Raw genomic sequence first — 23,285 nt, 5'->3', positions numbered from 1 at the left:
CAATGGGCAAATTTTAAAACTATTTTTATGAGAGGACTGATAGGTTTATTTTAAGACCATTAACATACAGACATCTGTTTTGTAAACCAATGCAAGTATTTTTCATGTAGCAAAGACTCTCATCCCAGAGTATCAGCCTTGTTAATGATTAAAGATTACATTATTAAAAAAAAAATCCCTTTTGTTCACTTTAGAATAGTATGAACTCTTATTTAACAACGAAAAACACAGCAGAGAGAAAAAACAGAGTAATACTGTAAGGAAAAACATGAAGCTGTTACACTCACCAACCAAATTCTAAAGGGAAATGAAACTCAGCAATGTTTGAAAGTGAAAAGCGATTAAACGAGAACAGAAAAAAAGTGCTACAGAGTAGCAAATACTGTAGAGTTTTTGCCTTCAACATGCCCTTAAAGTTTATAGAAGCAAAAACACAGTCCAGGACACAAATGTGTTAGAAACCAGTGAACTGGCAGGACTATTCAAAAGGCCCAATTCACATAATAGGAATGTTCTTCAGTCAGTACCTGAACTGTCTGGACCTGCGGAGACTGAATAACTGACGGCTGGGCAGCCTGAATTACTCCATGCACTTGAACCGTCTGCCCATTGGGCAGCTGAACTAAGGTCACCGTGGGCGCAGAAGACGTTGCGTGAGCTGCTGGCATAGATACCTGCAAAGAAGAGACAGCGAGCATAAATTAGGTTATTGCAAAATCTTCCTATTTCACTACAAAGAACACTTTTTGGTGAAGGAATTATGTATTTTCTAGACCCCAGTTAGATGACCCAAATGTTTCAGCGTAATATAAAACCCCCTGAACTGCCTAAGCCCAACATCTGACCTACTTTACAAATTAATCTAATGCAGAATTTCTGCAGGCTCAAAACGTTGCTTGTAAAACCACTGAAAAAAACGAGAAAAACACAACTGTCTCTATTTGGAGGTAACCTAATAAAACCACGTTATTACCTTTCACTTCAGTTAGATATTGCACTAGGACTTGCTACTCCTACAGACACTGCTGAGTCAAAGGCAGAAACATATGGGAGTGGAGCTATTTTTGTTCTCACTCAAGAAAATGCAGTGTTTGCCAGATGTAAGAAGTTAAAATTTTTAGGGAGTCATACCTTTCAGACCTTCTAAACCATATTGAGTAATTGGCAAAGTCCATTTAAATGAAGAAAACTGACTGTATGTTCAAACACAAAACCCATTTGCAGGCAGTTACTGTGATACAGTGTTAACGAGTCAACACAAACTCTAGTTTTAAGAGTTCTTCCTATGAGGACAAATGGCCCATGTTTTAAACCCTCAGTTCCTAACCACAACTTTGTTTCAGCAGCACAGACCTGCAGGCACAGTGGCTATGCCAACAGGGATAGATAGGCTAACGACTTCGGCACGGCACGTGGGGCTTGGGCTCTGAGGACAACCAGACCCGCACAAAGCTCTTCACACCTGGGGAAGTCTCACCCTGGAAGGTCACAAGAACTACCATGGGTGGCTGATGGGCCACTCACTGAGGTTGCTATGCGGCTGGGCAGATGCCCTGGTGCACATCCAGTACTCAGCGACTGTCAGGACATGATGCGCGTGTTGGTAGCATGGGGGGGCTCCTGGAAGGCAGGAGGGATCCAGGTCTGCCCTACCAGGGGACACAGCCCTTGGTCTGTGCCCAGCTTGCACCATCGTAGCCCCCCGGGAAGGGCAGCGGGCAAGCTTAAGCTCACAGCCAGGTCGCGGGTCACTGATCATCCAGCCTTCTCCTAGACACCCAAGTCTGGAAAAATTTAATGATCCTCCAGTGTTCAACAGCATTTTCAAGATATTTGATCCATCCAGGTGCAATGTGAGAAGGGGCTGCACCACTGTCCCACCTAATCTCAAAGAGCTGCTCTGTGAGTAAATTCTCTGCTGTCCCCATGAACACGTGGTTCTCAAAAAGCTGCAGTAGCTGACCTCCGAATTTCCGTAAATATCCACCACTCACAAGGAAATCTTGCTTAACAACAAAATTAAGGGGAATTACATGTAGACCTCTCTCCTCCACAGCTGTCTCTCTCCCTAATCCACAAATTTGCGTGTGCTTTTACCTTCCTTTTTCAGGAAAACGGCTGCAGCATTACATGGCAGTACTCAACTCCCATCTGAGAAACCAGGGCTGAGATTAACATGAGCGCACTTTCCTCTGGCAAATTACATTCCTTTACCAAGCGACCTTTTTAATAATGCATGTCTGACTAAACAGTCCCTGGCAATGTCAGCAAAGCTGATCAACTGGAGGCTACTCTGCGGTTGGATTAAGCCAACAGCAGAGTGTAACTTCCGCAGATGTCTCTGACTCATACCTTGTGGAACTGGAACGAGTTTCCTTTTGACTCTGAAAAACTACCCTGAACTCGCTAAAAATGCAGCAATTAAACTAAGCTTACAAGAGGGGTGACCTTACAAGAGATAATGAAAGAATTAAATTGACATAATTAGTTATTTAGATTTGCCTAAGCCTCTGAGGGCAATCCCTAATGCCAAACACTGCCACTTCACGTATTAAAAATATCAGAATAACGTAACACTGATGTGAACAAGACAAGGAATTATGCTTAGACTGTTACATCACCTCCACAAGGAATATAAAGCCTGGGGAGAAGCTGACGTGCAAATAATACAGTGAATGGCAACAGAGGAAATTAGGAAAAATATAACACATTCCTTTGTGGTTCAGATGGATTTTAGCCATAGCTGTATAGCTTTTTCTTACTCAGAAAAAAATCTCATTCAAGTACCAGGGTAATTTTGCCCGAGTAGAGTGCATTCAACCCACTACATACCTGTAGGTTCAGCTACCTGGAGGTTAGTATGTTAGCACACAAACTGGAAACATTCCTGCTTCTCTGGACTAACTCTTAATGTATACCAAGTGAGAAGCAGTTTACTGGTTTTGCAAGAGAAATAAACTACTTCCACTCAGTTCACACTGAAGTGTTATTCTCACCACCTACATCCTGTGCCTAAGTTAGACAGTGAGAAAACTGCCCAAAGAGGCAAGCTGGTGCAGGGCAGCTGGTGTCCTGTAAATTCACACTACAGCTTCACTGAACAAAATAACCCTGTGGATTTTAACAGCTTCAGTCCCTGTACTATCACTTGAATGGAAGTGTACTATCTCTGGCTTACCAAAAGGTGTAATGACTTGAAAAAGACATTAATAATTTATAAAACAATAAGCGATTTAACACTTGTGCCACTTAAAAGACACTCAATTATGATGAAATTTTTCTTTGCAGCCTGCAAATAGTTTTAAAATGAAATGGTTACAGAAGACAGCCAAACAGATTCTGTACTCATTTACACAATGGAGTTGCTCCTGCCAACCATCAGTGTATCCAAGAATAAAACCAGGTTCCAAAAAAATTAGAGCTGTAGCTGGAATTGCATTTCTTATCTCTCCAAAATAATTTGGGGACAATAAATGATCCTACTACTTTCTCTTTAAACAACCAACAATTCTATGAAATTCTGGAGACAACAGGATAACACAAGCTGTCAAATGCCAGGTAGTTCCACTTGATTATAATGTTTATAATATTAATCCCATCTGATAAGATGTTGTATTTGCTGCATTATTTATCTATCTTTTCAATTTCTTTTCTTCAGAATTAAACTCACTGCTATAGACAAGTTTCTAACAGAAAACGCAATAGCAAAACAATCCAATCAACATAAAAAAGACAGTAAATTACATGTTTTGAAAAAAAAGCATCTTTTGGTGATATGGTTGTGGTAAAGAATGCTAGAAATCTTTTCATTCATTATTCTGTTAACATTACACAGTTCACACACATATAGTTCTTCAGAACACAGTCTAGTGTGATGGGAAGTTAAAAAATCTCTACTGCTTTAAAAATGTGAAGACAAATATTAAAGGAACTAGACATTGCACCTGGTTCAGAATCATATTAATGGAACCTTCTCTCAGGCCCATGAGCAGACATTATCCCTCTTAAAATAATTATCCAATAGGTAACACTATTACACCATATGATTTTATACCTGGGCTAACGTTGCAATCTGTGGTTGTGCCTGTACTGTCATCTGTTGGGTTTCTGCCTCTGTAACGGCTGCATCTCCACTCTGCTGGTTCTCTGCTCCAGATTCCATGGTCATTTAGTTACCTACAATCACAACATTTGTCGTAAGTCTGGGTTGGCATGCAAGTCCGTCATTCTTGGTGGATCTGGTAGCAATCACTGCAGCTGAATTCCCATTACTACATACTGTTTTCATTTGCTTATTAAAATGTTGCCAAACTATTAGCATTCGGGCAAAATTTTTCTCATGCCAGGTGTGTGCCTCAGGTGGATTTTTCTGTGTGTTATGTTTCTGAAAAACAGGTCCAGTCTCCTCCAATAATGAGATCAGATAGACTGCGCTTTGCTCATCTTAAAAAAAAACCTGCTTGAGCAATTGCACTGTGATGACCTAGTACCTCCACAATTTGGAGTAATGACTGGTGATTTGTCAGGAAGGGCACTCCCCCAGTGCCAAGGTGACAACGTGCCCTGCTGCAGCCCTCCCTCTCCCCCACAAGTGCAGTTTGCAGATAACCAACAGCAATCACCTCCGCGTTGGGCACCGCTTTTCAGTGGTCTTCTTCTGTCTGAACTAAATATGCAACACCTCCATGCAAACTCTCTCCACAAGCAGGCTGTCACAGCAACTCAGCCTTTTCTACTCCGTAGTTTTAAAGTCAGCAATGGAAGCCACTTCTCCTTGAACCTTACCGTAAATAAGTATTTTTATATTGAGAAGTATGGAGTGGTTTGTCATGACCTATGTTTTGTATCATATGTAGCTCCTAGTACCTTTGTATTTCTAAGCAATAACTGAGCAAGCCTAGATCACTGGAACACACAACTCTATAAAAAGAGGTTGCATAACTTCCAAAACTACGCATGTAGGCTGAGTGCAATGAACGTTAAATTCTGCACTGATCTGCAAAAATTACTTCTCAGTTCTTCTTTAACTACTGATATGAAAATATTTCATATATAAAAAAGAGCTTCAAAATACAAGGGAACGTGCCCAATGGTGATACAGCAATACCACTGTATTATACAGATCTCCAAATACCAAATATTAAGAATGCTATTACCTCCATAGCCACAATAGTAATTCTGTGTACCACTCTGTGCCTCTACCACTCTGTGCCTCTGCCAATTGACTCGGGCCTCTGGCTACCCTACAGCAGCACACCTCTCCTCAGAGCTGAACAACAGAAATGTACAGAGCATTTCTGCTTTGGGAAAGGGCTGGGAGGCAGAGGATGCTCAGATCAGAAGAAAGGTGAAAAGAAGGAGAAATGCCCCTCTTCTTGCTCAACTTTACTGCCCTCCCAGAGGAAAAGACTTAAAAGTGTCAATAGAGGTGGTGGTACCATGACCACACTCAAGACATTTCAATTTAAACACAAAGTCAGTGTAACTTCCACTTCAACACAAACAGCAGAGTCACACTTCAACCCTGAGTTTAATATGACATGTCTGTCTTGCAGTAAACGATTGCTAATCAACAAAGATAAAACAGCAGTTCAAAGTTGTAGCTGCATCTCACTTCAAAAGAAAGCAAGGCAATATATATAAATCAAAATCTGTCCATTTAGCACTGAAAGTGACTGTTCAAATGAACTTTTGTGTTTGTGTGTGTGTGAACACTGAAATGTTTAAGTACCAAATATTTAGTTCCAACATCAGTTTAGAAACTCTTAGGAAATGAAAAGAAGGAAAAGAATGAAACCTGATTTCCCTTAAAAACAAAAAATGAATGAAAATTTACAAATTTTTGAAAAATCAAATTAAATTCTTGTAAGCATCTAGAATTTTGTATGCCTTTGCCATGAATTTTGTCCCACATAAACCAGGTATTAGTCTGAAAAATGTTAACAGATAAGCAATACTCTACTTATATGTATATACTGGTAAACTGGCCATGAAAGAAATTAGTTGTAAACTCACTGTGTTTTATGTAGTCTTGATGTTACATTGTGTAAGAATTTCAAGAATAGCCCGTGAAATATAATAACCCCATTCTTTCCTACTGTACCAAGTCTTCTCCATGTTGCATTTCACCTTCCAGAAAGCACAAAAGAAAACCCATGAACTATTACTATTTGTAATATACATTACCAACAGTTCTTAAAAGACTTCATTAATGACAACAGTTTAAGTGGTCTTCTATCTCAACTTTAACAAACAAGTTATATTTTAACAGTCTTAGTCCTCAATTTTTGGGAGTATTCTGCATTTTCAAAAGTGCAAACTACAAACCAGATTACTATAGGTTTCCCTTTGATTTTTATCATTTTTAAGAAGGTACCTAGTTTTACCACTGTTTTGCAAGTATCAGCCAGTTTTTCCAAGGTAAGCAAACCAACTTTTTCCCAATTCCTATGCATTTATCATGGTGACTCCAGTCAAAAGAGTGGAACCATCATCGGAACCATCTCAGGAGCAGATCTTTTGCATCAGCAACATCTCCTAGCCAAGTATCTGAAAAGAACATAATTCCCCCACTGTAAATTAAAGCATGTTGCAAAACTAATAATGCTTGTGTTTGCTGACAGAAATTGTGACTTCAGTATGGAGTCAATTGCTATATGAATGGCATTAGAGCTAGGTGAAACGTATAAGTGTGGAGTCTCTTGATTCAAGTATTTAGTGATGTTCACAAAGGTAGATGTTGCCAAATTCCTGCTGATAAATGCAATGGTCTCCTAGGAAGAACTTCCAATCCTCTCACACACTATTCAGCAAAGGACCTCTGATTTTACAAGCGTGATTTCCACACTTGCATCATCTTTTGCATATGTAACAGCAAAAGCATTAACTGTTTGAGGTGCTCCCTCCCCCACACCACCATTTTGGAAATCAAATTCTTAACGTGACTTGCAAACACCTAAAAGGAACCTCCTCATTACATACAGTAAGCACCAAGCAATGCAGGAAGCTGCCTGCAAGATTTACAACTTACATCACATTTCCAATGTGACTTGTAGTTTTTGGACAAGCTCTTAGTCTTGTGTTATTTGCAAGTTCTAAGTACTCTTGAATTTGGTTCAATTAACCTTGCACTGATACACGACAGTATTCGCATTCGAACATCTTCAGTACTGCCTTTTACAATAACTTGTGAGAAAAAGATGGATTTTTGAGCATCATGACACGATATTCCAGATACACTGACTACCACATTGTTTCATGTTTGCTTTAACAGTACAGTATGATTAAGATTGTCAAGATATACAAGACCAGCTACCTAGAACATAGTGAGTATTGAAGGTGTGTGTACAGATAAGACCATGATGGCTGAAATGAATGTTGTCAATTCCTATGAGTTCTTGCAATGTAACAGATGAACTGATGTTATTTATTCCCCAATAACGTTTATTCCCCAATAATGATGTAATTAATTTCCCCAAATGAATCCTTAACACTTCCTTTCTAAGCTCTCATGTACCCCTAGTCTAGAAAAGCTTTCCTGACGGGTAACCCAGCATCCTTCTGTTCTTGTGGGTGCTCAGGCCCACCTCTCCACCCCATCATTTTGCTCCTCCTGCCCCATTCACAGTGGCCCACCCCACTCCCTGGCACTGATTTCCCTGGCAGCCACCCCACCAGGACTTCTTGAATGGAAGTGTCTTGTTGGGGAGTGTCTGGGACAGGGAAGGCATATGGGAGCAGAGGGAACACACCTTCTTCTCATTTCCTCCTGCTTCCAGGCTACTTTCCGTCTTGTCTGAAGAGGACACCCCACACACACTCCCTCCCCCCCATTTTGACAAAAAATTAGTAATTGCTGTAGTTCATCTTGAACCAAACATTCTAAATGAAACTAACTGAAAAAACAGTTAGCTATTACCAACCAGAGCTGGAAAACCAGAGCCTGCTTGGCTAAACCACCCCAGCTATGAACTCTGAACAGAGGTTAAGAAAGCTGATGAGACTACCTCGTCAGAGACGGTTTAACTTGTGACTTAGGTAATATGCAATTTTCCGAGTATTATACTTACGAATTCTTTCTTAACGACATACTTACTAATGATCTGAAACTCCGGAGGTGAAGAGCCAAATAGTGAAACATTCAGCTGACACCCAGTAATTTGTTTTTAGCCAAATTAGGACTGGGAGAAAGAAGTTCAGCAGAAGATAACTAACCGTACTAGCTGAATTTACACCAGGCAGGGCAGCAGAAGATGGATATTAATAAACACAAACAGTTGCAGAATGCCAGGAAACTGAACTACACAGACTGTAGAAAAATCCAAATAAACCTATCTTGTTAGTTGCATAAACCTGGAGAGGGGTCCTGGGCACTCCTGCAGACAGCTCACCAGATTTCTTCTTTAAAAGCATCTGTGTAAAGAAAAGCTAAAGTGGTTGACTGCAACAGTAATAAGAGACAGGGTAATCTTTAAAAATTATACTTGTATAGAGGGACCCTATACATCAGCTAGATTACAGTGCAGAGGTTGGGAGCCCATCTTAAAAATGGGTTCTGTGGAATCTGTGTGTTCAGAGAAAGGAAGCATTTTCGGCAATGAAAACCTATTGTATGAAGAGACTGGATAGAAATGTATTATTTTCCCCAGAAAGGAGGGAAATGCTTCAAACACTAAAAATATATATTTAAATTAGTAACAGGGGAAGTAAATGAGAATCATTCACTGTCTGATTATAAGAACAGTGAAGCGGAAAGGTGACAAATCTAAAAGTATGGAAACGAATATTTTAAAATATCTATTTAAAAATATGAAAATTGACACTTCATGTACTGCACAAATAGCACTGATGATGCTGATGAGAAGCAATTTATCAGGATTCAAACAGGGCACAGGGGTTAGACGTGTGCACGGATAACAAGAATGCCCAAGAATATCCAGAATTAGTGTGGTTATTTCATACCAAAAGTGGTGCAGAACTGAAAGGAAGATAAAACCTCATGAGATTTAAATCAATCTCTAACCCTTAAAAATTCAAATAAAGATTTTCATGAGGGGAGAAGATTATGTCACATGTAATTCTTGCAGGTTCCAGTAGTCTTTTGAGGTGCCTACTGATCTTCAGTATCTTAAAGACAGGATGCTGAACTAGGTGCGCTCCAGATAACGGTAACTCCTGTAATCTCTATTTAAAGTGAGCATCAACACTGTGTACTCAGAGCATGAGCAGAGCTACTGCCCTTCCCATCTGCTTACAGAGCCAGGAAGACAGAATTCTGCCTTCCCACAGCTTGCCACATCTGTTCTCCTTGGTATATCTTACTCTCTACCTTCTTTTTCTATCCCATATCCAAAATATCCTCATAAACGCCACCATCTCTCCTGAACGTTAGGCTCTGCTCCTTGGTTTCTCCTTGCTCACAGGAGCCAAAGAGCTCTCCTGCTCTGAAGACAAGGCTGCTTTTCTCCATTCAGGACAGTCTGAAGAAAAAAAGTGGAGGTTTTTTCCCAAACACTACTAAATCCCAGAATCAAAATACCTCACTGTGGCTGTTACAGCAGATATAACTTTCCATCCACTTTTGTATGTGAAGGTCCTGAATGCCCCAAAGCTTTTCATGCTTTTCAATTGTACCAGCTGGCACAGTAAAATATACTACCTCTCCCTCCAAGCTTTTCTTTTTCTTTCTCTTTAGTAACATCGTGGTCACAATTCACTGTTATCAGTTAATGCTTATGCTGACAGTTATTGTCCATACAATATAACTACACCTTGAGGCAACAGGGTTGGCTTTACACATCAGGTGTACTGTCACAGCCTGCTCACAAGCAAGCATGGCTTTACCAAGTGACATGCTTTAAACTCTCCTTCTCCTCCACAGCTAGATGATGACTTCTGGTTTTATTTTATTAAAGTACGCACCCAGATTTTGAAGAACAGCATGGCGGCCTCCAAAAACAGCGCAGAGCAGAGACCCAACAAACCCATGCCCATTCTGAACCTGACCTGTGCCACATCCAGTCAGAGGTTACCCCAGCCACCACCTGCAGAGGCCACCTCGATCGCCACATGAGGTCCCTGGCCCAGTTCAACATCCAGCCACCCCACGGCTTGTGGCAGCAAGGGGTCAGAGCAGCGAGGGGGCTGAGGGAAGGGAAATGGAGGCAATGCCTGCTTCTCAAACCCTGTATTGGGATTTATTCATAGCAGGTGTGCCAGTATGATTGTTAAAGGAAGCAAATACAGCTCCCCCATCCAGAGCTCCAGGAATTCAACTCACTCCATATTTACTATATGTGGCTTTATAAAGCCACAGATCCACCATGAAAACCCTTGAAAGGTCATCAAACACCACTCGTGCTATTATTTGCTTTTACCTTTCCAGTGTAAGTACTGAGAACGTTCACATGAAATCTGTAAACATTTCCATTGTCACCTTGCAGCGCTGCAGCCCTTTCAGCCGCAGCTCAACAACCGCTTTGTGAACTCCATTCAATGGCTGCCAGACTGAAAGCATTCAGAAAAAAATAATTTTATTTACAGCTAACACAAGGGACTTCAAATAAACAGTAGTAAGTGCTTGACAGGGTAAGACAGGCCTATAATCATCTCTCTCTGTCACTAATGACTGCAGTGGGTTGGCAAAGGAATTGCAATTTACACCAAAGCTTCTTCGTCATCCCAAGCTGACACTGCCCCATGGATACTTGCTCCTCCTGCCCTCTCCTTGGGGTGACAAGACTGTGTGCCATACTGTGAACACAACTTAGGTTTGCTGCTTTGTCTTAAATCTACCTACCCAGGCTGGATGGGGCCTTGAGCAACCTGCTCTAGTGGGAGGTGTCCCTGCCCATGGCAGGGGGGTTGGAACTTGATGATCTTTGAGGTCCCTTCCAACCCAGACCATTCTATGATTCTAACTTTTACCACTTCCGTGAAGGGGTTCAGCACACAGACACTCCATGATCTCCCCAGCTTCTCCATCAGGGCAGGGCAAGGGCCGGGCAAACCGAGCGGAGGCAGAAGTGAAAGACTGGCCTCAACAACCAACTCCACTGAAAATGCCAAAAAATGGAGACGAGTCTTCAGATTATTTGCGTTGACACACAGCAATCTGCCAGGCAAACTGAAGAATAAAAAGCTGGAAAAATTCTTCTTGTCACTGAAGTTAAAATATGTCTTGAACTTACAAGAAAAATAGAGTCTCAAAGAGATCTTGCACAAAGCAGAATCAGAACATCAGCTAAACGTAACACCTGCAGTCCCACTTGTCTCCACCAATATCACACTCAGAGGGAGAAGTATCCAAAAACTATTTCCTGACTGAATATATGCTATAGCAGCCAATGCAAGAGAGGCGAACAATGTAGTATTTTCACACAGATCACAGGAGAAATGCAACCAGGAGCCTTGATTACGCGTAATAAACTTTTCTGGCTCATGACTTTTTCAACAAAACTTCTAGTGCGGTTGTAGTTGCACTTCCAAAGTCAGTGAAAATTTCTCACACTTAACAGATTTACACATGCAAATGACAGAAGTATCGGAACAAATTACGTGTTGCACGCTCAATCTCCCTTTCACTAAAGCAGCAGCAGTGGCAGACTTTAAAACAAGGGCAGAAGACCAAAAATCTAATCTCACAGCTATAGTGGCAAGCACTCAAATCAGCGATCACGTCTAGATTTCATTTTCTGTTAGCATAACACCAGAAAGCCGACATTTACCAGGCAGATGGTAAATCAGTATGCACAGGTAAGGTGTGTGAGCGAAAGCTGCTTAAACACTCTTCATTGCTGCATCTTCCTGATTTGACTCCACGTTCTTGGCATTGTACTAGTGTCTAGTGTTTCTGCCCTCAAGCTTTTGAAATGGAAAAGAGACTCTGACAGCAATTAACTGCAATTTATTTCTTGTATCAGATTCTATGAACAAGTACAGGAGCATCCAGTAAGCACTTGGTACACGCACATAATCTAATCCAAGTTTAATCTATACTGCCTTTTCTTGCTCAATATAGAATCAAGGGACCTAACTGAAGGGACCTTTCGCTTCAAGGCTGTGAATTGGGCACTAAATGTAAGGGTGAACCCTCCTGCACAGCTTAAAAAACCCAAACCTACATATTTTAATTCTACTGATAATATACATATTTTTAACAAACCTTTTTCCTAACCTTATCTAATATTTGGGACAGGTCTGCAAAGAGCCAGGTAGCAGAGCCCGAAGGCAGAGATCAGAGCAAGCATTTCCTAAGGCATTAACAATGAAAACCAAAGAAATGCCTCTCCACTCTCTCATCCCCTTCGCATTCAGGAATTCCCCCAAAATACTATCTGACTTCACTTAGACAAACCAAAACACATCCCAGAGAAGTTATAGAGTCATTGAGTAACTATTATTATTATTATTATTATTGAAAACATAATCCATAAATATGTTCTATTTATTAACTGCTCTGCCCTCATACTGAATGCACTTAGGGTATTAAAAGACTAATTCACATGTTTTATGTCTGTGATTGTTAACGTGTGACAGAATTGTGAGAAATTGTTTTAAACACTGTTAGTGAACATGTATAGAAAAAGAATCCCAAAACATCCCAAAAGATGTCTACAAACTGAATTTTTTAAAAAATAGAGATTTTTTTTAAGGATGTCCTGGGCAGTATATACAATCTATTCACACAGACTTCATAAGAACTTGCTTTTTTCTGAAAATTCAGCACATTTTGCAGTTCTTTTGCATTTGTTGCCACTACCATATTTATGCAGTGCATTTACAATACAAGCTGACCGCACTACAGCTTACCATCTTTTCCCTGACATTATTTTTAGAACACAAAAAGCACCTAATTTTCAGCCTATGCTGATTTCTTGCAATTCCTACCAACTGTAGAAAGAAGCTTTCCTTTCCCAAAAATGAAATCATGAAATTGTCAAAATACACGCCTCTTTTCTCCATGTGTCTGCTGAAAGTAACTGTGGCTCACTTTGCAACGTGTAGCTGCTGGTTACTTAATGAAAATTACCACAACAGTGTCATTTGTTCACAAGCACCCTTAACACAACATGAAGTAGGGGCATTGAATGATTTTTTTATGACAGCATCTAGCAGCTGACGCTCCCACTGAATGCACCCCGAACTTCAGGAACAAGCTCTTTGCAACTGGTACGGGCCTAGCAAATTAATAATCAGGGTAGCCACTGGTGACAAGGTTTAATTTCTGGCCCCAGTCAAATTCTCCTCTTACCTTCTGACTGAAATAGCAGCGGGTGGAGACCTGGGGAACAAATGACTCCATGGGATCTGAAGCTGACCTCTCACCACAACCCACTGCTGTGACATGAAGACAGCCGCTTCCAACTTCAGCGCTAGTCACACACTGGTCTGATGGCAGATTTAATAAAAAAAAAAAAAAGGGAAGATATGACTACATCTGTACTAAGACTAGTGAGGTAGCATGTCTGTGTCTGTCTGTCTGTCTCCAAAAATGAGCTCCAGTGATACTACTGGATGCTGCAGCTCACCAATGGTGCCTGCTTCTGCAAAGAGCAACACCTCCCACGCCGAGGTGGGGACGGCACTTGCTCAGCCCACGGGTGAAAGCTTGCTGGACATGAACCAGCACCCAGCTAAAAGCCATGGGGTGTATTAATGCAGCCTGAACCCACGAAACTTGAGTACAGCAGTGGGTACAATGACCTGAAGACCTGTGTCCTGCTAGCAAGGCCCCTAGCCCAGGCTGGTACACCCCACCTCTTAGCAGGGGTTGTTAGCTTGGGCTCGGCGCCACGCTACACCACCTACATGACCCCTGCACGGGAAGGCAGGTTGTCCCTGGCTGGCACGGTGAGCATGTTAGAAACAGTGCTCTGGTACCACCTGGCTATCTAGATATGCCAAATAAATAATTTACCCTGCTGTGGCTGGTCAACAACAAGCAGAACATTTCGGGCCACCTCCTTTCACAGCAAACACTGGCATATGAAGGTGTTCCAGGGGAAGAGCTAAAGGCAGTCCAGAATGACAGAAAGGAAAGCTAATTCTGCAAGCAGACAGAGACCTCCTTCTTCCCCTGTGACGGGGAGAAAATGGAAGATGATGTTAGAAAAGAGGACCGTGTCCCTACCAACAATGAAAGGAGTATTCGGAGCAGAAAACGATGCCAAGTTAGCAAGGTTAAGATCCATCTAAGAAGGTGCATATGTTCCTTTTTTTATACTGGCAGACCTGTCAGGACTTGAATTTTCCACTTGACTTGCCAGAATCATTCAGATGGATCATATTTGTTCTCCTTCATATGCATTTCTGTGTCTTGTGGGCTTTTACTGCCCCATCATTCATTCTGGCAGAGAAAGACCCACTTAAATGCTGCATGAAATATTTGACAACTTTTTGACACATTGTAAGGATCTTTGTCCATCTGCCAAGCAACCTTCAAACATCCCAGGTCAGAGGCATCAGCTGGAGGAACTGCTGCAACCCCAAACCTGTGGCAGTGTGCAAATCCACAGGGAGAGACTCTACACACGTTTGCATTAAATAAATGCTTACCTCTGAGGTGGGGAAACTACCAAAATTTTTCCTCAGCAAATAACTACAGCACCAACGACTGACTGCTGAACAGAGCCACTCTCCTAGAGAGAGGGAAGTAGGACTATGATGTTGTTAAGACGAGGGTGTTTAACAACAGTGGCTCCTGCAGAGGCTTTGCTCTATATATGTGGTACAGAGATATGCATAGTCTCAATCACTGAGTCCGTGACAGGTGCTTGAGTGAACAAAGCTACTTTGAAATTATACAGAAGTTCACCCAGCTCTCTTTCGGTGTTCAGGAACAACTTCCTGAAAAAAACCAACCCAACGAACCTAGAGCGTTACACACTCACATCAGTCTGGTTAACTTGAGTGCTCCAAGCCCAAGGACTGAGAATACAACATACAGAAATCTTACACCTGTCACAGAGAAAGGAATCACCCCCATACAGGCATTTCCAAAATTCTAATAATTCAAATTACATACCAGGTATGATTTATATGCATATGTGGGAATGTGATAAATACAGATAACCATATAAACATGTTTATTATTACCTGAAATCTTTCCATTCCAAAGTAATTTGTTTCCAGAGTCTCTGTTAATTTTACAGTGTGGAATTATTAACAGACACATCACATTTATCAGAATAGTGTACAGTAAGACTGAAGGTTCTTAGAGATTACACTGATTAAAGATGACATTCTAATGTAATATGAATGTAAACTTATATTCTGAAATTAACCATCTGGAAAGTCCCAGAAATTCAGGGGACTTTCCCATCAATAAAGTAAATGTTTCCTTTCCCATCCTATGATGATGGAGGGCAACTGTCAGTATTTGAAGTTCTTCGTTTGGTCTGAAACGTTAAATCAGTTATGTGAATTTCACCATCCATTTGTTTTGTTCATGTAAAAATTAAAGAGGAAAAAAAAAGAAAAAAAAAAAAGCCTGAGGTCTGAATACTGGAGGTCACCTCAGCAAAATACTGAAGATTGAAAAGGGTCAGATGTTGGAATCCGAGTGATACAGATCACACTTGTTTTCACATCATTCTTCTGTTTCAGAGAACTATCAAATCGCTTAAGAAATTCAGGGCAAGCATGCAGGTTTAGGTATTACCAGCAACATAGTTAAACTTGACAAGAAAATTTTAGGTAGATTTTGTCTGTTGGCAAGAAGAGACAGCTCCATTGCTAATGTTTCTAACCCACTTCTGAATGTCAGTGGCTAAAGGATTAATTCATTAAAAATGCCACTTCATATGTTTATGCTGCAAGCTTTATAGGCATAAGCTATTAAAACAAACACTACTCATTCCATTTGATGCTTGGAACGTACGTGATATTTCTAGAGTTCAACCCAGAGTATAGAGAGCATGAAGTTATATAATTTGGTAAGTATTATAAAGTCTTGTTCAAAAAACCCACAACATTTCCAGTGAGTTCAGAAAGAAAACACAACAAAATGGACGTTTCAGACCAATGCTTTCACTGTTTTATTAGAAGATTACCTTTAGAACAGGTCATCTGAAAGACAGACTGAATTATTTATACAAAGATGACAATTACCAGACATAAAGTCAAATGTCTGAAACAAATTCAAACAACCTGTACCTGTACAAGCAGCATACTTCCTGTTATGATTTAATAGCTGTGTTTCTTTCTTAACAGGCAGCATAGACTATATTTTGCCTCAATGCTCTTAAGTGAAAACCTTTGAATTCTTTCTGGAGTTGGAGTGCCACAGTAGAGTATACCCAGGTATGCACAAGAAAAACAGCACCTCCTCACAAATCTTGCCCTTGTCCAACTTCTGAATGCATCCTATTCACAAAATTCACTGCAACACTAAAACGGAAAGATTTGGGGCTTAAGCCACAGCTTGGACTTGGAAATATTTTAAATCCTAAAATTGCTCTGCCTTCACTAGATACACTGCAGTCATCGTTGCTTGGTCAATTACGACTAGTCTCGAAGCAATAGCAGACACATTATCTTGCTTAATGCACCAAAATTAAACCTATGGCCCACCCTCTACCTAAAACCAAAATGAAATGTTAACAGTGATGAAATTCTGTAGTAAAATAATTTTGACTAATATTACCAACTGAGTGGATTCTGGTTTATTTTTCATGCATTTTTATATTTGCCTGGACAGTGCGAGAGAGCTTCTTAAATGAGAAAGATCTCTCATACGCCTGCCAGGCAGATCTACGCTGCAAAAGTGTCATCTCCAGAACAGACAATAATTTATCCCGGTTCTCAAATATTGAACTGAAGTTTAAGACCTGCATTACCTGTGGGCAATACAGCTGTTTCCATTGAACAGAGCTGTGTCTTGCTGGTAACGCTGAAGGTCAGAATGACGACCCTGAGTAAGCAACGGAGCCACTGACAAAGCAGAAAGGGCCAGAGGAAGAAACAGAATCTGTGTTTTACATCAGTGTGTTGCACACAAAAGAAAATCTCCACTTTGCTTTCTGCAACTACAGTCTTACTAGCACATCTGCTGGCAGTGCTGCCAGCTCAGGCTCTGCCTTCCTTTGGATTCTTTCTTATTTACACCTTTCCAGCTGTCTGTGAGGCTGTGTAGTAAATGGGACTGGGCAACCAACTTGTGCTACAGACAGACCAGAAAACACAACTTATTTTTATCCTGGGCCAGTTTTCCAATCCAGTTCACATCAGAGCCTCACAAACAGCTGTACTGGTGCTACTGGCACAGGAGCAGGAACAGGGAAGGTGGAACAGAGTCTACCCTGCTGCAGCCAGGCCTGCCAATGAAAACAAAGGAGATCAAGCCATGGGTACAGGTGTCATAAGACTGCGGGAAGTCAACAAAGATGCTGAAGAAAAGAAAACATCTATATTCCGTAATTTGATTATTCTTGTTTTACTGATGACTTTGCTTAAGAGTGGGAGGCTGGAAACAGGATGATGATTCTTCATATAGTCAACATTAGCTTTCTGAGGATTGGGCAGAGACGCATTTTTCAAACAGCCACATAACTGACAAAGCAGTTGTCTGCAGCAGGTAACAAACTTCTTCCTCTCCCCAGCCCAGGATAACATGTGCGGTTATACACACCACATTAACCTTACGCTACTACTTTCATCTTAGTAGTTTCAGCCACATTATTTTTAACCCAGGAAGACAGGCCAAGGCATCTAACAGTCTGTAGCAATAGCAAAACTAAAGCGAGCTCACCGCCCAGCTGCCTTGGGCCAGCTGATAGGATTTACACCAAGGTGTTGGACCAGGACCCCTTCTGGAGCTTCATCTTTTAACTTGGGCTTGGATAAAGAAATGTTATATGTAATTATACCCATCTGATTGGGCTTCCCATAAAGAAAGGGACCTAAGAGTTACACTAGTCCAACCTCTTGAGAAGACTGAAACCTGCCTCTGATAAGGAGTAGCTACTTCAACCACACAGGTGTCACCAGCCGTTCTAAAGAGGGAAACTTTCCTCTATTTTTTTTTTTTTTCTTCAACTGAGACACTTGCTGTGTTCTAGCTTTCCTGGCCACAAAGACAAACTGATGGATGTGGCTCCGATCACCATGGACAGAGCCTGACTCTTCCCTCCTTCACTCCGAATCATGGATGGGCTGTAGTTCCCCAACACAGGTCCGTGGACCCAGCCTCTCTGCTGCTGAAGAGAGAAAGTTGTGTCCCACCTTCCTTTCCCTACAGTCTCCCTGTGAATTTGGCCCAGTGTTGGTGCTAACAGCATCTCAATCACCGAGTGATAGGGCTAACTCACGCAGAAGAACAGTAACCTAACAAAAAAGCATGTTTTTCTCCTGGGTTAGTGATTTCACCTGGCTCATTAGATTTTACATACAACCAACACACAGCCAACGTAATGGATGGCCAAACACCACACAACCAAGGAAGGAGGAATGAAAAAGATGTCTGTCACTTGACAACCACATAAAGTTGTATTGGCTCGGATGAAATCAGAGCAACAGACTTCTATTAGTATTATGCTGTGGCATTAGTACACAGTGCCCTTTTTCACATCTTCCCTCCCTTGGTATCTCCTAGAATTTTCCTATCAGCACAAAAAAGAAAATTTGGATGACCTTTATGAAGAGGGGCAGGGGTCCTACCTCTATAGTTAATGACCTAGGCTTTCTTCCCAAGAGAAAGCTCTCTGCAATCTACAAAGGCATAAATTTACAAACCCTGCTCATATTGCATGTCACTTGGAGGAACCGGCAAGCACCAGCAGAGTTTGAGGCTGAGCCAGCTACACAGAGCCAGAGGAAGAGTCATCAGAAAAATCCAAGAAAATAATGCTTCCCATCCATTATTCCATGCGGTATAAAATATAAGCTAGATGAGAAGAGATTTCACATCCAAACCCTAGGAAAGGTGCAACTAACTGATATTGGAATAGTAGTAGAGAACGAGAGAAGATTTAGGGTAGGATCTATCAGAAAAATGCATGTAATGTTGGAGCCAACATGTCACAGGAGGTTGCAGAGTGCTGGAGAGATGACTAAGACTGCAGCAAAGAGCTGCAGAGAATGGCAAGGGCAGGTTAGAAGTTAGAGCAAAACATGTGAGAACAGGACTGAGGAAGTGAACATAATAGTTAAAAAAAACCCCAACACACACAAAAGGTGTTTAAGCCAAGTAAATAAGTAGCACAACAAACAGTATGAGCTCATGTTCATTTGCTCGTATTTAGCACACACAAAAACTTAAAACTTGGCTAAATGATCCAGCGCTCCAGCCAGAAGAACCAGAACAGGATCTATGCAGTCCAGCTTAGTTATAAACACAGCAATAATTTAAAAATTTTAATGTAGACCTCATTTCCTCATTTAGCAGTGCTGCTGTTTGAGTAGCCCTTATCTTCCTGCTTATCCAGCCCCATCCCTTCTGCTGATTACGCTGGTATGGATACTGTGCAACTATGCAGCAACCAGGGGAGGGAATGATCCAAGTGAAAAATAATCAGGCTCCCCACCCATCACCCTGCAGGATCATTTCCTCAGTCAGGTCTACCATGCAGCAGCCCAAACTTCTGTGCCAGAGCAATGAAGAAGACAGGAACAAATCACCAGACATGGAAGATGCTTCAGCCAATATTACTGTCAAAAAATGTACGTGGAACTATGGTTTCAGTCCATCAGGCAGTAGACAAAGTTCAGAAATGCCTGGATTTCTCAGGTTACCATTTTTTTTTGTCTGCTCAAGAAAAGAACCTGCTCTTTTCTAAGTTCAGAAAGCTATCTGAAAAAGTTTCTGCCAAAAGAGGAAGACTCGACTCAGCTTTACAGTTCTTCCAAATGCAGGGAAAAAAGTTTTGGTGATAACCTCATTGACCAAACAAGCTATCTCTAAAACAACACTTAAGAGCATAAGAGATTTTTTACACATCACTTGAACTCTCCCCTCCAAAAATGTATGAAATCATCAAGGGTAGACATTTTTGTCTCAGTTTCCCACATGAAGGTAGCTTCAAAAGAGTTCATTATAAGGCTTCCTGCAGCTTTGTCTAAAGTAGCTAGTGAAGTCTTGTGTCAGAGACCAACTGAAAAGTAATGAAATCCAGAACAGCAATTGGCAGCAGTCTCCTATCTTTGGAACTATTCTGTCATCTTTCACCTAAGGGGCTTGATTTATGACAAACATCAAATTTCACAATACTCTCAGGAGAAAACCAGGTATGCTCATTATCTTAAATGGTAGCAGAAACCCTGTATCTATGCAGTTTGCTCAAAATCATTAAGAGTACCTAATCATCCGTGCTGCTTTAAACTTGCATGTATGTATATATGTTTTACATATATATAAAACATATACATGTGTCCAAATAGGAACACGCCTCCTCCAAATTCTTTGCCCTCTCCCCTGTAAGTGGCTCTTCCACCACCTTGCTTTCTATTTTCTTCACTTTGCACAGGATATTCTAAATCCAGCACTGCCAGAAAAAAAAACAGCAGCAGCATGAAATGAGAAAATCCTTGTATGTCTTCTAATGCTTTTTTACCTAAAAGACCAACTAAACCCTGGCACATCTTCATCTCCTGCACAGCTGACAAGGCCATTTTAGAAACAGAAGGTGCCATATTTGTTCTCACTCACCTTTTTAATTGCGGTACAACCAAGTGATTTAAAAGTTTTGAAGAATAAAACAGGTATCAATGCCTTCATGTTGGGTGATGTACAAAAATCATTAACTGCAGATTGCTCGGGTTTACACAAATCACCATGAAATATGACCGCAAAGACTGCAAATGAGGCAACACAATTCTTGATTCAGAGAAAAATCTCTGCCTTGTCACGAAACTTCAACTGCACACAGGCAGGGCACCAGAGAGCTCAAACCGAATTCAGAAGAGTTGTTTCTGTAGGTGAGGATTGCTGTCATGTCCCACGAAACTAACTTTAGATTAGTGGCAGAAAGCTAGCACGGCCTTCTCACTGCAGAAAAGCCTTGAGAAGCGCGGCATGAGTAACTGATCTCCACTTGCTTCCAGAGATCCGAAAATAGAAGTGAAGTGTGAATATCCCATTTGTTTCAAAAGGTTGTCAACAGAAATTCCTAGTCAGTGCCTTGTCTACTATCGAAATCTGCACCTTCAGAGCTGCAGCCACACTTAGGCAAGAAGAGGCTGTTTGCTTCTTGCAGCAGCAGAACAGCTACTTTCCAGAATAAGATTAGCTTCTACAGAATATTTTATATTTGACATCAGTACCAGCAATAGCTACGCTGGTGCAGGCTTCCAGGAAACAGACAGATTGATGACTTGAGAGTCTAAATGAGATGTTTCTAAATTTTCTGTATCAACAGACCCCTCTCCCTTTTCAGACATTTGGGGTTCTTTTTTCCACCCAGGGTACCAGACACCCTTATCAAAAAAAGTATGGGAGAAAAAAAATAATATAGAGATCAGATTCAGATGCAGACAGAAAGCTGAGAGTACTAATCTAAACATTAATGTTCTATCAACGAAATTAAAGCATTAAAAATTATTACACTCTTCTTTCCTATGTGCCAATATTTCATTTTAGGTCATCTGTAAGTGATACTTAGCAAATACACAACCACATCTCTGTTCCTTTTCCTCTCTGATCTGTGAGGATACAAAGCTGGTGAGGAAATGCAGAGATCTGTGTCAGAAAATATGGATCTGAGAGTCTTCCACTCTATTATGAAACAGAATAAAATAAAATGTTGTGTTTCTAAAGCTACAAAAAAACAACAAGCAAGGATTTACTGTCGCATTTTTGTATTTAAAATCAAGTGCATCAAATCAAGAATGAATGAAATACACCAACAACTACATTCTCTTTAATGACTATCAACAGCTACATTGCTTACTGGAGTCCTCAGCCGTCTATTAATCAGTTGCAACCTCAGAAACCCTCTTATCATGTTGGCATTGTTCAGAGTGAAGTGATGTAGAGCACCTTTGGCATTAATTTCAAAAGAAGTGGTGTAAGTGACAGAAAACAGAAATTCACATACAAGGAAGGATAAGCCTGTCTGCACATGTGAAATACCCATCTTGAATAAAAACTTTTTTCAGTTATTTCACATTTTACTGTAAGAATCCACATTTGTTGATACAGAGAAAGGAAGCAAGTAGAGTCTCAGAATTCCTGTATTCTGAAACTGTGTTTGGTGGTCACAATGGGACTAAACAGAGATATCTGATATTCCTAAATAAGTCTCTAGTCCTTTATTTAAGAAATAGAAAACTCGTTTCTAGCCCCAGAAAATAAAAAATAATTAATGACGGGTGTTATTCCAGAAGCAGATTATGTGCAGGCATTTGAATATTTAAGAGGGAGAAGAAAGAAAACAAACAAACAAAAAAATTAATGTTTTCAGGAAAAAAAAAAGTCCTATGACCTATAAGAATCTTTTATCATCTTACACATTTGAGAGGTGTAAAAATCTTTGGCTGTTTTTTTTTTTTTTTTTTTTAAGAATACTGCCAAATCACTTTTGCTTATTCCTGTACACAAACCTGCAGATATCCAGGCTTTGCAAGGAGAAATGAAGTCAAAATAACGCCTTCTACTCTAGGCACCAAAAAGGGGCAAAACCAGCCCCAGAGCTGCAGCGAGGCAGGGCGGGCGTAAGGTGGAGGCGGCAGCCGAGCTGACATTTGCTGCCCGAGCAGGGGAGAGGGCACATCCTGCTCCCTGCCCAGCACCGGGGGGTCCGCCGAAAACTGGCAAAAAGCAAGTCCCAGACCGAGATCCACCAGCCACGGCCGGGGCTCGAGTTCGCTTCGGGTTAAAAATACTTTAACGGGGAAGAAACAAGGCAGCGAGGGGGAACCGTATCTCCGTTACGTGATCCCCGCAGCTCTTCCCTCCGGTATTTCCCGGGTGTTGGGTGACCGGGCGCCGCTCCCCCTCTGGCAGCCTCCCGGGGACGGCCCTGCCCCTCGCTGCGAATAGAAGCGACCACCAAGACCGAGCGCCGGCCCCGGCTCCTGTGCACAGATTCTTTTTTCCTTTTTTTTCTTTTTATTAAAAACCTGCTGGTTACAGAGCCTGGGAGCGCCCCGCGAACTCCCCTCCGCCACGGCAAGAGTCTGTTTGCTTGTTTATTTATTTACACCGCGCACTCGGGTCGCCGGGGAAGGGAAAACTCTCGGGGCGCGGGGGGCCGGGCCGGCCCCGGCAGGAGGGCTGCCCGGCGGCCCCGGAGCTCGGCGGGGCCGGGAGGCCGCGCCCGGGGCGGGCAGCGCCGAGGGGAGGAAGCGGG

At 41.5% G+C, this 23,285-nt stretch overlaps 1 protein-coding gene across 5 annotated transcripts in view; it reads right to left on the bottom strand.

The window, feature by feature from the left end:
- CREB1 (cAMP responsive element binding protein 1) overlaps window positions 1-23,285 on the bottom strand; it is a 40,582-nt gene that overhangs the window by 16,731 nt on the left and 566 nt on the right. For 2 of the 5 annotated variants that reach the window (XM_014954509.1, XM_014954512.1), the window contains exons 2-3: window positions 4,055-4,176; window positions 528-674 (exon numbers count right to left, since the gene is read on the bottom strand). In XM_014954509.1, the coding sequence (XP_014809995.1) occupies window positions 528-674; window positions 4,055-4,168 (261 nt within the window). In that variant the 5' untranslated portion in view covers window positions 4,169-4,176. Of the gene's footprint in view, window positions 1-527; window positions 675-4,054; window positions 4,177-6,015; window positions 6,130-13,252; window positions 13,390-23,285 lie in introns of all 5 variants that reach the window. The other 3 variants (XM_014954510.1, XM_014954511.1, XM_014954513.1) reach the window with 3 other exon arrangements.

This window comes from Calidris pugnax, unplaced genomic scaffold (assembly GCF_001431845.1).
Source record: "Calidris pugnax isolate Ruff unplaced genomic scaffold, ASM143184v1 scaffold103, whole genome shotgun sequence".
NCBI classification, from domain to species: domain Eukaryota; kingdom Metazoa; phylum Chordata; class Aves; order Charadriiformes; family Scolopacidae; genus Calidris; species Calidris pugnax.
Note: the sequence above shows the minus strand (reverse complement) of the source record. Positions and strands in the feature narration are given on the sequence as shown.